This window comes from Anopheles stephensi, chromosome 3 (assembly GCF_013141755.1).
Source record: "Anopheles stephensi strain Indian chromosome 3, UCI_ANSTEP_V1.0, whole genome shotgun sequence".
Taxonomy (NCBI): Eukaryota; Metazoa; Arthropoda; class Insecta; order Diptera; family Culicidae; genus Anopheles; species Anopheles stephensi.
Window position 1 is genome coordinate 65,528,443 of NC_050203.1, and position 17,729 is coordinate 65,546,171.

At 42.5% G+C, this 17,729-nt stretch overlaps 1 protein-coding gene across 5 annotated transcripts in view; it reads left to right on the top strand.

Moving 5' to 3' along the window:
* Window positions 1-4,874, top strand: part of LOC118511703 (lachesin) — a 100,619-nt gene extending 95,745 nt beyond the window's left edge. For 4 of the 5 annotated variants that reach the window (XM_036055115.1, XM_036055117.1, XM_036055118.1 and 1 more), the window contains one exon: window positions 272-1,506. In XM_036055115.1, coding sequence (XP_035911008.1) covers window positions 272-444 — 173 coding nt within the window. In that variant the 3' untranslated portion in view covers window positions 445-1,506. Of the gene's footprint in view, window positions 1-271 lie in introns of all 5 variants that reach the window. The other variant, XM_036055116.1, reaches the window with a different exon arrangement.
* The last annotated feature ends 12,855 nt before the right edge of the window (window positions 4,875-17,729 follow it).

Below are 17,729 nucleotides of genomic sequence, written 5' to 3' on the forward strand. Positions count from 1 at the left end.
TTCTCGCGGACTTCAAGATGCATGCTTCAAGCAACAGGGAAAAGCTCCGGAATTATCGGATTGTTACGATGCAAATGTGCAGCGCGCACTGAATTAATTGCATCCTCAGTAACACATACGGCACCCATCCGAACACGATACAATTAACGGGTTTCGGATCTCGTCTAATCTTCTCGAAACATCCGCGATAATGTGGCCGCCTTTTAACGCCTCTATTTGTCTCTGTCTCTCTTCCTTTCTCGCTCTCTCCCTCTCTCTCGCTTGTGTGCAGGACCTTCAATCCGACATCCTCCTGGGGCGTTTCACAATGGTGCAGCGACAACTTCAGCCACCGGAGCACCATGCATTCGGACGGTAACGACCGGCTGCTGTGTTCTCTTCCTGCTTCACCTACTGTCCGTGCTGACTTCCCACCAACGCTGCTACCACCAGCAGAAGAGATGAAAGTGAAACCGAACGCGCTCCATCCATGGCACATTATCAAACAGCCCATCGTCGTACGTTTCCGGTTCGCCGTGCTGCAGGGCCAACGTGGGTTACGTTTTTCTAAGGGCGAAAGAAGCGTGCAGGCCGGCGTACGGGCGCTCGATCGCAAGATTTTCCGACAGATTGCAAATCAAAGCACGGAACGAAAGAAGCAGCGATTAGGAAGAAGGTTACGTAGTGGACATTCCAGAAGCAACAAACATACACACACATGTCCCTTAGAAAGGGATGTGATATGGTGTAGGTAATGGTAGTAGCTGTAAGTATAAGTAACATTTAACAGTATCCGGCACGGTTGTGTTGGTGAGTGTGAGTAGGGCTCTTCTGTCTCTCCCTCTTCATCACACTCGCCAACCGGTGTGCGCAAACGGATGTAGTGTTGATTATAATTAAAATAGTTAAGTTTTGAGTTTGAACCGCTGGTAGTGGTTGGAACGGAGACATCTTGCCTGCACTATAAGTGTTGGAAGGATGGCAAACAAAAAGAATCTTACCACTGCTACCAGTGCAGTGTGAAGTAGTGACTGGGAATTTATTGTACATACATTATTCAAGCTTAAATTAATATGGTACATGATGACGAAAGGTCCCATCCAACGGCTTGGAGGGTTATGACGTTCGCTTGGTTTGGGTTTATTTGATCGACCGCTGCCTGCAGTGCGTACAATGCAGTAGAGATGCAGTGGCAGAGTCGTTCTACAGTTCGAATTTGGCATGGAAGTGTGATAGTCAATATTTTCAATTATTAAGATAGAGTCAGCAGTTCTGAAGGTGCACAATTGATTCATTTGATTTATTTAAGTGCTTCAAAATATATCTTAATGCTATCATTTTTTTCAATTGATCTAATTTATTTATTTAAGTGCTTCAAAATATAACTTATTGCTTATTTTTTCTTTGAGTTATAAGTTTTATGTTTCTAAACTAAGAGCCAACCAAACAAACTCCTTCTAACAACGATCTAATTGTAAAGCTCCACACGCCACCCGATGCCCAACATCTCGCTACTACGCACAGGAAATAATTGAAAATGCTTTCCATCCCAAGCCGTTTTTCGGTGCATGATTATTTGATTGAGGGTCATAAGTACCAACCCTGGTTTCGATATTTATGAGCAAAACTAATACAATACCGGTCGTTCGCGGTATGACGTCAAATTTTCCGTCCCACCATGTGCCAGCTCGTACATCCAATTGATGATGACTTCGAACCTTTCCGAAATGAAGCACTCGATTTTAGGTCGCGAAATTTCGCGCAATAATGGTGTGCGGTCGCGTTCCGAGTACGACTGATTGGTGAGCATGACGTTCCATATAATAGCAATGAACAACCAACCATCGTCGTCCTTATGCATGCCTTGTGTAGCGAACAACGACACTGCTGCCATTCTTCATTGCTGCAACTTGTTCCGGGTGATGTAAAAATGGCTTCATGCATAAATGAGAGTGTTTTAAACCAAACAGAACGGGATTCGTTCTAAGCAGGCAGCCGGAAACATGATGTACCGGTGCTATTGCCCAGGTTTCCAATCATTCATATTTAGATGTAAAAGCTCTTGTCTATTCTTCGTCGAGAGTGTAATCAAATTAAAATCAATGCATCTCGACAAGCACCGCATTGCGTTGGTGCAAGTGGTGTGCCGTTTGAGAAAACTTACTCGCTCGGATTAAACATCGTTTTCCACTCGCACTAGAGGAAAATTAATTTCGTATGTCATTCGTTACCGGCACAAAATGATGGATGCTGATCGAAACCCCACACTCGGCGGGCTCGTGGAGTGGAGGCTTCTGTCGTCGTGTCACCACGAGATGAAAGTTCATTGCTTTTGAGATGATGGGGTAATTTTTAAGCGTACGGAAAACTGTATTTTCTCAACGAAGAGATGGGTACTTGGCGGCGTGCAAAGAAGGGTGGCCGTATGTATTATGGTAACGACCAACGATATAATGATTGATCGCTTGAACTAACAAGGTGCATGGTTTCGTGGGAGCTTAGAAGGTAATGCGCAGCAAGCAAGACATACTGCTGGATCTTCGATCTTTCATACCGCACTTTGGCACTTTTCTCAGAATCCATCTTCATTTTTTTTGGGGGGAGGGGGGGGGTTGAGAGAGGCAGCAAAAGAAATGAACCAAAGTAATCAAACATTTTCCTGCCTCGTGCTCATCTGGAACCTCCCTGCTTACAGCTTCGATTTGAATTGAATCGCAGCTAAATGACGGAACTAATATTAGTGGAAAATCGATTCATGAGATGGTTGCTCAATTCCTGTCTTTTCGCCTTCCGGAGTTCCCCATGATGGATGCGAGTCCGTGTAGGTGTGTACTTATGTGTGATGGCTTCGGTTCAAGAATTGAACGAACGAAGTGGTTCATCGAACAGGAAACAGCAATTTGGCAGCAGCTTTTTCCAGGAGAAATGGTAACCAACACAGCCAGCCAGAACCCGTCTAAGCAGGGGAAAACCACCGACGAAAAGGGACAGATTAAGATGTGAATAAATGATTCGATAAACCGCACCGGGTAGCGGGTTGTTGCGATGGTGAGCAGCTAAGCTCACTCGTATGGAAATGATTTTAAGACGAGCAGATCGACAAACCTTTTACCCGCCTCCGTAGTCCAGGGGGGGTTGGTGGATGAGTCGCGAACATGCCAATAATAATGATACGACATGATGCGAGCAAACAAACGAACAGAAATATCCAGGAACCGGAAGGTAGTGAATGAAAAGTGCTTGCCTTTCCAAAACATAAAAATACAAACGACTGAGAGGGAGCAAAAAGAACACCAGCTCACCCCCAAATCTGATGGAAATGGCAGGCAGTTACGAAAGACGCGCGCGCAGGGAGGGAAGCTCAGGCAGGAAATGCTTAAAATGAAAACCAAATTATTTTCCTGCCCACGTTCTCGTTTCGGCGGGGGTTTTCGTCGATTGGCAAATTCCACATTCGCTACCACCGTATGCCAGAATGTAACTGCTGGCTCCGGGTTAGGCTCGGGGTTGGGGAGGGGAATGGAAATGAGGGCATTGAGGTGTATTGGAATCCAATGCACAGTAGCAGGAATTGTGGAACTGGTGCTTTCTTAGGTAGAAATTGCGCATTTCAAATATTGATGATTTTCACGGCAAGCTACTTACTTCCTGGGGGTGAGTTCTTTTTGCCATTTTAATTTCACATAAGGATTCTCACGATTCATTTTTCACCTTCTTTTCTGATATTATTGGCCGGGATTCTGGTGATGGAAATGGAAATCAATCAGAAGGTATCAGCAAAAAATGGTTCTATATCTAGAATAAGCATTATTTTAGCGCTGTCGTCATCTGGCTATGTTAGTGACGCCATAAGACATTCGCGTTATTTTCATTTTTTTGTCAAAATATTATCAGTTCATGACATTACTTTGAAATGATCATACAAAAATAAATTATCATACTCAGTTGACAAAAAATAAGTCACACTTCCAGTTAAATTTAAACTGTTGCAATTCAAGCTACCGAAACCCAACGAACGTCATAAGGGCACGCAATTGTTAAACTAGTTAAAAAATGGAGAGCCAAGTGGGTGAAAAAAAAACCAAAACCCCACTGCACACAAGCTGGACGCAAAATCATTTCATGCATACATGCATCTGCCCTGCTCAGCTGACTTCTGTTCTGTAAATAGCAAATGGCCGCGAGCAGTCATCAAGGGTCGCTTTTCTCCGATTGGGCGTGCAAATGTGTGTGTGTTACAAAACCAAAAAACGATAGTGATCGTGTAAACGCAGGAAACAGTCAACGATGAATACGAATACGAGGGGTCGGTCAAATAGACGTCCGGCGAATGATGTACAATAATATAGAAACAGAAACGTAACACAAACAAACCCCGTAACCCTTACCATCATAGAGCAAAAGAAAAGCAAGGTAAAACAAAATGAAACAAAAAACCCATGTAAAAGGTGTAGTGTTGTGTAAATATTGCTGCTTAGACAAGAGAAGAACAAAAAAACATACAAAAAAGAAGAAAACGTCTTGTGGAAGGCGAGCGAGAGCCAACCAAACAAAAAAATGGTAAAAATGTAACAAACAAACAAACAAACGCTATCAAGATCAATGAACGGACGGTAGAAGCGCAAGAGTGGCTCTGTTGAGCTAGACAAACGAGAGCAGGTAGAGTGGTTGATAGCACAAATCAGAAGAGTAAACAACAGTCTAAAGTAAGTAATAAATACAGATGGCAAAAAAATGGTATGAATAAGCGAATACAAAGCTGCTGTTAAAACACAGAGATGTGCAAAACGCGTGTGTTGTGTGTGAGTGTGTGTGGATGTCTGTGAAGAGAGTATAGAAAGGTGGAAAAGAAAATGAGATGAAATAAACAGAATGCGGAAAAAATAAACTTTGAAGAAAAACCCGTGCCGAGGCTCGAGAGGCCGTTCTATGGGAGTGTGTGAGCTGTTGAGAACCATCGTTGCCGTCGTTAAATGTTTTTCGCTTAGGAACGCATAGACACATTCTCCTGACACACCACCAACCCTGCAAGTCTTGCCTGCACATAGCACATACAGGGCGACTGACAATGTTCATGATGATGATGATGATGGCCCAGCAACCAGCGGCTTATACTTGTGCAACAATGTGCAGCGTGAGTTGTTTTCGCCTCCGGGCAACTACCGGCGATGCTTTTGGTGCATGCTCAACGAGGAAAGCACTTTTTTTACTCTGTTTCGATCTCACGACATTCATCTCTTTCGTGCCTTCTCTTGCCGCCCAGACGCACTAGGTTTTAACCCTTGAAGACTCGCAGGTATGTTCTTGCAGCGGTGCTTTGAGATGCCATTCTACGGGTGCTACTCACTTGAATGCCGCGGCCGTTGTTGAGCCTTGGTGTGGCCATCAAAGTGCATCGCTGCTTTCGGTGGAAGAATCCGACCTGATTTCACCACTGGTTGTGCGGTACAAACCGCTGGAATTGCTGTTGAATGTAGAATTCATTCCAGCGTGGTGAGTGCCCACCAGAGACGTTGGGGCAAGCGATTTTGGACAAGCCATTTAGATCCGAAGCAGTGAGTGAGAATGTTGCAAGACTCGCGTACGGGAGCAACAGGAGCATCATCCACAAAGGTAAGTATCACCTCACTTGCACCCAAACAAACACACACACGTGCATCTCTCGGTAAGTACTGCCAATGCTCATACTGCTCATGCTGCATCCACGACAGAGGCACTTGAAATCGTAGCAACAGAAAAGCCGAGCTCCGTTTAAGGCTAAGGAGCACTCCAAAGCGAACGCTGGCGCAACGTGGGCTTTGCCCTGGCCGCTGAGAGTGTGGAGGCTGGTTTCGATTACATACTTGTGCCGCCGGCACCATATCCCGGGCTTACTACGGTGATGAGGCTACGCTTTGCCACATTACCTGTTAAGCATGGCCATTGGTGAGGACTTTTGAGAAAGGTGCTTGTTAAAATTCTCGCCGGCATGGGGCAAATGCCGCAGCCGCCTAACAGGCTGTTAGTATTGGATGTAATTATTACATCCAGCATGTAATGCTCACGCTAAAACTAGCCCACAAACAAAGGGAGAAACGGAAAAACATACCTACATCGGTACCTATTGTCGTAGTTTGTTGTATAGTTAGTAGCGTATGTAGGTAATAGTAAAACAAAAGAATGTAAAACATGATGTAGTTTGCAATAGAAATATTTAGCTCACAATACTCAACCGAGTTCAATTTTTGTAACGAGGGCACAGCTTTCCTAGTTACACAGTAATCAATAGAACAGGAAAATGTTAATCTTTTTTTTTTTTTTGCTCCATAACGTACTACTTGTTGAGGCGCATGTCTGCACATGAAATGTCTAGGGTTCAAATCCCACCAAGATCGCTTCTCCTTACGCAGGACTACCTATCAGCAACGGGAAAATTCAAGTGTCAGGATGCGATAAACGGTATGCCGAAACCTTTCGAGGTTGTAGTGCCAAGGAAAACACTACAACGTAGTTCTAGATAGTCAGCCCTCTACGGGGGAACGGTCCAGATGAGTTTTGAACCCTGTCCTGCCATAAAAAGACCGGCGCCGTTGTTGCCTCTAACACCGTCCGCCACTTTGAATAGTTTCTTCTCACTTATTAATTTTATTTTAAATAAATCGTCTCCTTTGAACCACTCGAACAAATCAAAATAAGTAAACAAAATATAAAGAAAAAGAGAACTTCAATCAACACAAACAATGTTCTAATGATCAGGAGTTCTTCTGACATAAGTAGCTTTCCGGTTTTGTCCAATTGTCACTATTTAGTTTTTATTTTATAACATCCCTTTTTCTTATTATACGTACATTCCTCCCCAATCACTTATTCATTGTGTTCCAAGAAACCCCTTTAAACTCGTAGCTCGTAAGCATGATTTTGATTGAGCGTAAATCCGATTCCTATGCCCTGCTGCTCCGTCCGGATTATTCTATTATCATCCTGATCATGCAAACAGCTTGTGCTTGAAGATTTCATCTGCCTGAAGCTGTGAAAGACAGTATGAAAAGAATATCTAACACAACTTGAAGTGAAGAAATAAAACAAAAAACTCGGTACTCGGATTATGTTTCATCACTATGATAATGAACAGCAGCTGTGTGCTGTGTGTAAATAAATCCGACCCACGTCCACTAGCTGCCACGACCAATTACGATCTTACCACGAATTAGTTGCCGTAGAATAAATATTTCCCAACACGTTCGTGCACAGATGAAGGCGAAGCGGCCACACACGGTATACTGGCCCAACGGCTCAGAGAGCTGTATCCAGTGTTAGTTCATCATACTAATTACACACTCACTGCAGCTCACTTTTTGCCTTCACAGTACAACAACCAGAGCCCTTTGTCTGGAGTGTGGAGGCAAACAGAGATGCGCGAGCTTCGAGATGCTTCAAGCCGGGAAGTGTGTAGCGGTGACCACGAAACCCGGAAGCAAACCTGGTGAACAAAGAATGAGTGTAATAATGTCGTTACCTTCTGCGTGCCTGTGTCCGGTTCGGCGGAAATGCTGTAGTGTAAAATTATGCTTGCGGACGAGAAGAAACCGATTGCAAGAGGAAACAAATCCACATGCAGCAACACCTCGAAAGAATGGCCAAACGGGAGCGCAAAGAATGACAGGCACGATACAAAACCAGGAACAAAAAGCCGAGAGTGAAATTATAGAAACACCGCACCTACCCGAAACCCTGGTAGCATGTCCTCGCTTGCAGCTGACAGGATTTAGCGCCGGTTCGGTAATAGGACATTGGTTGTCCGGCTTGCTTTCCTGCCCCCGGTTTAATGTCCCCTAATCCCCTGTTAGCTTATCCGGCACGTACACAGGATCGGTGTCATAGGTAATCGCACACTAGCACTCTTACATGGCTAGCCCCTTCCTCCCAAGCACGAGGACGCTGGCCAAGCAATCACAAACAAAGAAGCGGCACACGGACGCACGTCTGGTCGAGTCGAAAAGAAAGTGAAGCGTTTTCTGATAAATGCAATGGCGATGGAGGACTGCAAGAGGGAGAGAGAGAGAGTGTGTGTGTTCAAGAAGGATTAGTAAAGAAAAGATCACGAACCTTCGCCGAACCGAACCGCCAGCCAAGTCAACAAGCACCAGTGTCGCTTCATCTTTATCGCTTTTGGCCACAAAAATGACAAAGAAAGAACCGCAGCCATAGTGGTGCGTACGGAAGCTGCATGTTGGATGTCGTCCACGGTTTCAGGATAAACGTTACGATAAGAAGGATGAAGGCACCGGCTCGTATCTGGTTCCACTAACTTTAACCCGGAAGCTTCCCGAGCGTTCGTTGCCGTTAAAATGGTCAAGCAGGAGGAGAGACTTTGAAGAAACTGAAGCCATTTCATCCACGCCCAAACGATGGATTCTTTTCCGATCGTTTGCGATTGTCTGGGCGCTAAAACCTGATGCTACCGTGCTAGAGGTAGTGTTAAACAAATCCACGATTTAGCTTGATTTTTTTGTGTGAGGAGTTTTCACCAGAGGTGGCGAAGTAGAACAAGCAGAGCATAAAAGAGTTTCAGGCAAGGCACGAATAAAAAAAGCGGTAAGTCTTTGTTGTAAATCGTTTCAGTATTAATGAAAGTATCGTCTCTTATCGTTAAAATTACCGTCACAGTTTCCTATTCTTTGCTTTTTTCTAGCCCCTGACCGCCCATTGTCTCCGATGGGATTTTAACAAGCGAGCGCCAGGCTTTTCGATGGAAATACCCGGAAATGGATTCCGAGAATGGCTGACCAAGGAAAGTGTTAGCACACACACATAAAAATCTATCGAAATAGTGCCAGACAGGTGCTGGGGACGTGCCTTAGCTGGCCATAGGAGCTCAGTGTTAATCGTTTTTCCCACACACACGGTCTTCGGGGAAACGGGAGCACGATAGAACGAATCGACACCGAAAGCGGAAACGATACACCACCATCAAAACGGGTGTTCTGGTTTTCTCTAACGGAAGCTATCATGCTTCATATTGTACGGTTCGTGGCAAGCGGGAATTTTCACTTCCCATTTCCCACCGACAGAAATTACCAAACAGACCAAGCTCAAACTCTGCCGCACGTCCATTTATACGCCGAACAGCCGTTTCCTTTTCCACTTTTCCTATCGCGCCTAGCTATTGCGGCTCTTTTTATGCTGCGACAGCAAGCGCCATTTTTGTGGCGATCGGGAAAGCATGATAGTAAATTTTATGTGCCTACCATTGTACCGCAACCGCGTACCGTTACTGTAGCCCTAGATTCTGATCGATTGGATCGTACTTAATCCGACTACCGGACGGAGCTGTAGCTAGGGGACACCTTGCCGGGAGATAAATTCCATCAGGTAGGAGATGCGCTTTTTTCGCTCCTTTCCTTCTGTGTTTTGCTTCCCGGTTTCAGGCACAAGCATTTCTCCGGCTTAAGCTGCTAGCGGGTGGTATATTGATAGGGAGGGGGGGGGGGGAGGATTTAAGAGACCATTTCGAGTGCTAGCAGATTTTTGCGTAATCGTTTAGCGGCGGCGTTTGAAACTGTCTGGCCGAAAGTTAATGAGAATTTTATGCATCACCAACCAAACCACCAAGCACGTGGTGGTGGTGAATGATGGTGGATAAGGATTTTTATTAATCAAATACACAGAACTTTTGTCCATAAAGTAGGGATTTTTGTGTAGGATTTGTGGTGCTGCACCGTCGTGAACAATAAAGTGGAAAAATTCAATAAAAATACGGAAACATCAGCATAAACCGTGAAACAGAGCAGTGCTGGTCAAAAATCCCACCTTAGCGAAGGAAAAGATAAACGAACGAGACTGAAATCAAATTCAGTTAAACAATTTTGATCATAAGTCATGCTTTCTTTTGACATCGAATTTGTATTTTCTATCATTCAATGATATTGTAGTTCAAGTTAAATTTCTTCGAAAAGAATTAGTTACTGAAAGATCATCTTAATGTCTTCAGCACTGTTACACTTTATACAAACCTTTCCTGGTTTTTCTTATTTCCTTTTCCCGAAGCTACACATGAAAGTTCCCTTTCTTTTCTGGCAAATGATTACTTAAATTATATTAAAAACGGGCTAATATTCTTTTTCAATTAAATAAAAAATATAATAAAATTTTCAACTTTTTTCTTCTTCTTATTTGGCTTTACTATAAAGTCCTTTTAGTTAACCATCTTTGTCAATCCGTGACTCACCTTTACTCAATGCCGCATCGTCAGTCCTGCGTATGAAGAGACGATTTCGATGAGATTTGATCTCCGGTGCTATCGTATGAAGACCGACGCAACTATCGCTTCCGCCACAGGATCATCTCCAAAGTTTCTTGACTATACATCAGAATTATTGTTAGTAGCATACAAACAGCTATCGTGATGTGATGTGATCTTAAACATAATTAGCTGAAGTCTCCAACTTTGAGCTTGGTCCGCCTGCTGTCTTTAAAAAACAGATCTTCTATTCTTTGCATACCAATAAATTTCAAAGAATCAGGCTTTATTATTAACCTGCTTGTTCTGTGTTATGCAAAAGTTTTATTAATAGACTATTTTATTGTATTCATTGATTTGGCTGGAATTTGCTACAGAAAAAGAATCGATAGCCGGTCTTTCCGCGTGAAAGAGCACCACTGGTATAGTCTTAGCTTTGAATACCTTTAACTGTATCACAAGACTTTCTTTAACCTAAGTTCCAAAAAAATTTTTGGAGCACGAATTTTCCCAACTTGTGCCAAAAATATGGTTCAGAAATATCCATAAATTTAAAATTGCAGTAAAAATATTAATCAGATTTGCTCTGCTTGACTGTGTGTGTTTTAACTGATCGCATTTTTATTTATATGTTTCAAAGAACAGTTAATAATGATTGTTTGTTGTATTTTTTCTTCGATAGGAATGGCCTTTTTGTAATTCTATATTTGTTATAGTTTTTCTTTTTTATTCATAAAGAACGGCCTGGCCGAATTGCTTTTGTCATAGTTCTACAATACAAAATTGTCAGAAATTCAGTTATGTGTTCCACGTTTGGTCCCCGAAAGACTAATTAAACGATTCTTCATATAGTTACACACCTTTTTAAAATTGCCTTCAAGTCAGGTCCCAAAACATATAAATTATACACCCTTTACATAGTTCAGATCCTTCAGGTCCTACGATCTCACTATCAATTTTCCGCATGATTTTTTTTTCCTGCCGAAATTCTCATCTTATGTCAACTGTTTTTCTTTGAACTTCCAGGGGAAAAGTAGCCGAATGATTTTTTTCTGTCGACCAAAAACTTGGAACGACCACACTCATTTCACCCACAGAAGCTGATGTGGATTTTTTAACATTCCGAGTGACGATGTACCACTGGTCAGCAAAAGTGTCCGATCGTCAAAAATTTTACATGGAGATTGTTTTCCTCCTTGTCTTGCCGGATGCCAGATCGCCCAATGAAACTTCTCCAATGAATTTACTTACTTTTTTGCGTATTAGCAGCCCAAGTCAAATCGAACGGTATTAAAGCGAAGTTTTTGCATGTTCGGGCATGGATTCCGTTCCGTAGCGTACAACAAACAAACGGAAGCAAAAGAAATCACACGACGATTTCGAATATCAAATCGAAAGTCCCAATAAATTTTCCACCATTCTGTCAATTGAGCAAAATTCTCACCCTCGGCGGGCGTTAACATGCCCGTCGGTGGAGTGTGGAAGTGCGGCAAGTAAAAAAGTAAATCTCCCACCGGGTTTTCCATCCTGCGCGGGAATCTCTGGACGAGCACACAAACGTAAAAAAAGATAGATCGACTCTGGTGAGTTCCCATAAATCTTCGCCGGGTCGAGCGCCGGGTTGCCTCCACCCCAACGTCCCTCTCTTCCCGGCCAGCGTTCAAGATTTCGTTTCGATTCTTTAATCTCACGCGACGTAACGGCACAGGAATGGGGCGAGAAGTGTCCACCAATACACAACCATTATCGTTGTGCCATTGATCTCTTTCCAGGGTGCTTTCCTAGATTGGAATCGGAGGGGTGTGGGAGAATGGTGTTGAAAAATTCTCAACCCTCAAGCCTGGTGGAACTGTTTTCCTTTCGGATGTGTACTTTTTACAACAATCCGGGAAGTTCTTCATTGGTGGTTTCTCCCACCCGCCCAGCCATTTCACCTGCTCCGACATTCTGTTACAGGACTTGATTTTCGGCACGGAGGTCAGAGGATATGTTCCGGCCGGGCGTGTTGGAAAGTTTTTCGATTCCATCGCACACTGGTGCCCGCACGCGGGTCTGGAGACTTCTCAGCGAGCGTTGTGTTCGTTTTCTTGGCCAAGTTGTCCCTCTTCTCCATTCACCGTTTCTTATGAATATCCCAGACCGTTGTCTTTGTTTCTACTTCCGCTTGGCTCGTTTCACTTTTATTGTTCCGTTTTTTCATTTTGCACTGTCTCTTGTTTGCTTCCAATTTTTGTTTTACTTCTTTTTTTTCTTGTAGGTTCTCTCACTTTCCGCTATTACTGCAGCTGCCGGGGTTTGTTTGTTTCCAAACCAATTCGTCTCGTTCGACTGACGAAGCAAAAGTGGCCCGAACAGCTTCAGCTCAAGACATGAAGCCTTGAACCCCAGCTGGAGAAGCTGACAGAAGTTTTCGTTATGTTTTGGGGTAACTTTTTCCGCCTCCGACTTTACGGAGTGGGGGAGCGATGGCGAGAAGACCGAGTGTGAGTTTTTTCTTGTTGCTTTTTTTCGTTTGATGTTTTAGCTTAGCCAACTGTAACGCTAGTCGGTGGGGCGCAGCTGAGAACGCGGGTCGGGAAGTCTTCCATCCGGTTTCCTTATTGGCTCGGGTAAGTAACTCTTTGTTTTGCCAACAGTTTATCGCATTTGGCCAATTACGAAATGGAGCGATTTGTTGGCATGAGCGTGAAGAGCATAAGGAAGCGAAGTTTGTCGATGATATGTGTGACCAGTGTGGTATTGAAGGGAAGCGCTTTTTTAAGCATGGATTTTCTGCTCATAGCGTTTATGTTAAAAGCTGCTTAATTTGAACGTTTATTTAAATAGGTTTCATAAGGGCCAGCCTATTAGTTTGAACTACAGCTTAAGAAACACAAATTTAAGTAAGGCAGTAAATGAATGGCGAGTTTTCTTTATGAAATAAGTAAGCTTTAAGATCAGTCGATAGATAGATTTTATTGTTGAGTTTTTAATATTGCTGTTCTTGCTGTAATGGATTATCCATACAGTCAGAAGGTTTTTCCACTCAGCTAAAACGATTGCCGATCAACACTTGATTGTGCTTCGTTTAAACTTTTTTTTTATAATTAAGATAGAGCCATAAAGGTTTCAAAACTGCAGCCATTTTAAACTCAACAAATATACTCTTGGAAGTCTCTTGGAAGCAAACGAAGCAAAAATATGACATCTCGGGTGAATATGAACACCAAAAATTCAAATCTGGGGTTCATATCCCATCCAGACCGCCTCCCTGTACGTAGGGCTGACTACTTTACTACAGGTAAAATTAAGTCACAGAAAGCCAGAAATAGCAGGTCGAGACCTCTCGAGGTTGTAGTGCCAAGGAAAAAAATCTTTTTTAAATTTTATTTTAAATTCAATGTTAAAAATGTACAACAAAAATAGTGTATGAATAATCTTTAGTATTGAAGGGGAGGCCGGGTTGTGAAAGCGTCAACGGTGTCTGTGTTCAAACAGCAGGACCGGGGTAGAAATCTCATCCGGACCGTTCCCCCATAGTGAGGACTGACTTCTCAGCCTCGTGTTTTTTTTTTATATTCATAAAGAACGGCCTGGCCATATTGCTTAAGCCTCGTGTTTTCAATAAGATTAGAAAGTCAAAAAATGACAGGCATGACCCAAGAGGTCGTTATGCCAAAGAAGAAGAAGTATTGAAGTTCTTCCAAGTGTTGTCGAAATAAAATACACAGTACTTAAAGTGTCATTGTAAAATCAGTAACTTTGAAGTCATGATGATTTTAAGTTATTTTTAACATATCGCTATGTTAAGAATCACAAGATTGATCCTTTCTATGGATTTCCATTTTCCACGATTCCACATCATTTTTTTTTTAGATTTGTCATCAAAAGCACACAGCAAAGGAAGATCAAACATTTCGGTTAATGAAACGTACAATCTAATCTTCGTTTGATACAGATTTAAAACAACCAACATTCACACCGCTCAAATTCCCAGCATATTACCCGAAAAACCAAACCAAATGAATGGCTTATTGCAGCCCACGCTCGAATCTTTGCCTGTCCATGGCAGTTCAACCATTCATTTCTTGGCTCACCACTACTAACGAAAATTTTGTCAAAAAGCGAAGTGAAAATTCATCTTGTGAACAATATTTCCTTCCAGAAAACACAAATCCTCCACAGATGCTTCTGCCAACCCCTCCTCCATTCCAGTCAACTTTTAAATGCAATGTAAACTCAATCCACTCGGAGACACCGGGTCGCCGAGAGTCTTGAGCCGCTTCTTCAGCGGCCGGACACGGGGTTTCGGTCGGTCGGTACTGTAAATTGGAAATTAATGAAAATCTAAAATGAAAACTTTATGAATTTTCGAGATTATGATTTCCGAGACACCCGTTTTCTGAGCGGCTGGAAAACGGTGGACCCGTCCCTTAGACGATGGGATGGGACAAATTTTCCAACGATGAACTTTTCCCAAACCCACCCCTCCCGAAACGTCCGGACGATGGTGGTGGCGTTAGTTTTATTTCTCTCCGTGCGTCCGATTTCGCTAACGATTATTGCATAACTTCATCCATCGAGAACTTCATCCTACGGTACGACCGTTGCTTCCATACCATCGCATCGGAGCGCCTGCTGCATTTTGTCCCACCACGCCACGCTACGTCACCATGTCTGCTCCCAACTCCTCGCAGCTTCTGGCCGACGGTGAACAACGCGTACGGGTATCCTCTTGCGCGTCGTAAGAGAGATCATAATATTGGCGTCATTTTGCGGCATCGTGATCTTTGTGCAAACCTTAACGGTGGCTTAGCGTACGGCTTGAATTGTGTGTCTCTTGGACGCGATACGGTACTTGTTTCTCATTAAAAAGCAAGTCTAGAAAAATGGCACGTTCGACGTTTCCCGTTGGCGTTTGGAGCTTTCCTTAGGACAATCATTTTGCCCATTTGTTTTTCATGTTGCTGCAAAGAACACTTTTTGCTCGAATGGGGATTTGTTCGCTTCGCTACTGGGCCGCTACAGAATCAAACCGTGCCGCGGCTCAGAATGATTGAAACAATTGTTTTTCGTTTACTTTCATATCCTTTTTCTTAGCGGCTTTCCTTTTTACTGCAGTTGAAAGCTGCGAAATCTGTTCCTGTCATAACTTTAAATAGTTTTCCGCCTGTTTTCCTGCTCTCCGTGGAATATTGACCAGTGTCTCGGCAAAAGTTCTGCAGCAAGCTAGAAGGACAATGAAGGAAACACGTACAATGCAATGCATTGTTGTTGGAACATTTGATGCAACAGCAATATCATGGCGTCGTGTTTTGTTGCTCTTGATAAAATCATTGGTGTATTGAAGAAGTCGAAAGCGCAGTCACCAGCAAGAAACAATTATAGCAAAATCAATTTAAGAAATCAAACTGAATATCGGTTAGAAGTAGACATCGATTTTTTTTTACAAACGAAGTAAAATATTTAAAAAAATAAATATGAAATTTCATTGAAGTTTATGCAAACCATCATGATTCAGATAAATGACTTCTACTAAAATATGTTTTCCCATTACTTGAACCAAATAACTATAGACATTGTTTGGAACAAATTTTTACAGGGAAAAACCAACAACTTCAAAATTTTAACGAATCACATAGGATATTATCAACTTTTTAGGTTTTTTTGTTAACCATAACATTATTTTTTTATTTTTTTCTTGTAATATCGCAATATCCATTCAGTTTCGTCCAAGCTAGAGATTATGCTGTAGATAACCGTTCAACTTAAAGTGATTCGAAGTAAATTGGGACATCATCGGTATGAGTGCTCAGTTTCCAAACGTCCATCGTACCAGGACCGGTTGGACATTTGCGTATAGATATAGATAGGAATCAGCCAGCATCATCTGCATACCACTAGCTCTGCCAAACAAGAAAGAAAACAATTCAGAGGGTAGAAATTAATCAAACCGTGATTCAAAGGTTCTAAACTTCTGCCTCCTAATTGCCAAGAATTCCATAGTAAAATGTCATCTATATTAAGAAGATCTGGCATGTCTTGTCGAACATTGAGTCAAGTTGTTCAAACATTTTTATTGTGAGAAAGTAAAAAAAAGCGCTGATTTGGATGTCTCGCTACCAGAAGTAGCAGAATCACCGAAGCTCATTTCTTCCGTGAAGAATGATCAGTCAGCACAATGCTGGGTAATTTGATATCATTGGATTACTGCCTCAGGCAAAGATCATTAGGTAGGGACGTAGTTAAAACACCCGATAAGAAATCTGAAAATGAAAATAAATTAAATATCTCAAAAAAGACAACAAGCTTGATTGAGCCTATTGAGCGCAAATATCTACAAGGTTCTGAAGCTAGTTAGACAAAACAATATATTATAAAAACAAATCAAAATTAATTTTTTTTTTGCGATTATTTCTTACTATCTTTACTCGTTAATATTCAACTACCAATAATTCCATTTATTTATTGTACTTATTTTTGTAATTTAGCTTTAAGCAATACGGCCAGGCCGTTCTTTATGAATAAAAAAAAAAAATCCTTTTATTTAAACTGCTTTAATAACCTTGTTTCCAAATTCCTCATGTCCCTAACTAGTTTTGCCTTGCACTGTTTCCTTTCATAGAAGCATCCTTGGTTTCACATTAGCCATTTAAAGTCCATCTGTGTTTTGTGTTCTTGTCTATATGTGTGCATGTGTTGGAGAATACATAATTTATTCCGTTTGATGTTTGTTCGCTAAATTTCTTCCTCCGAAATGCAAGTCGCCAACGAGCGAAAAACAACCCGGTACCAAAATTTTCACACATCACTAGCAAGCTGTACGGCTTGAAGTTGATTCACCGAAACAAACTCACAGATACACGCCCGAGACAACGTTGGTGCAGAACAGGACGTTAGTCTTTGGAAGGGGAAAAAAAGAAGATGCGTTCCTCATTCTGTCTGCACAGTTCCATGAATTGTTCATCGCTCAACGGGAGGAAATCTGCTGGAAATCTGCTGGATAATAAAACGAACGACGACGAAGAAAAGTAAAAGCGGCTTACCATTATGCGTAACAGCTACCGTCTACCGTGATACTGGCATCGCGTGTCTCGCAGGTATCCCGTCCCACGAGATTAGCTGTCACTAAACCGTCACTGCATCCGAGGAAGCCACACTCAGCCATCGGTATTAGCAGCACCAGCGCGAGGAAGCAACACGATCAAAGAAGCTTGCCAGATTCGTCAAGCGCGCTGGGCTCGTCAAGCTTTGCCATGCTGACGAGCGTTGGGATGTTTCGCCTGACAGGTTGGCTTCGTGACGTGAGGTGCACACATTTCAGCGACAAACAATGGGCGGGACGAGCAGTGGGTGAAGGTTTCGGTGAGTTTTCCTTCAAGCAAGCAATTGAAGTGAGATTGAATGGAAATGAGATGATTTTGCTTTATTATTGCCACACAACTTGTTTGTCAGTCGGGTCTGTCTCTTTTTGTTTATGTTTGAAACTGTTTGTCTTTATTATTATGTTTGAAAAATGAGACAAAAGATTGGTTGAATGAGGTGTGAAAAT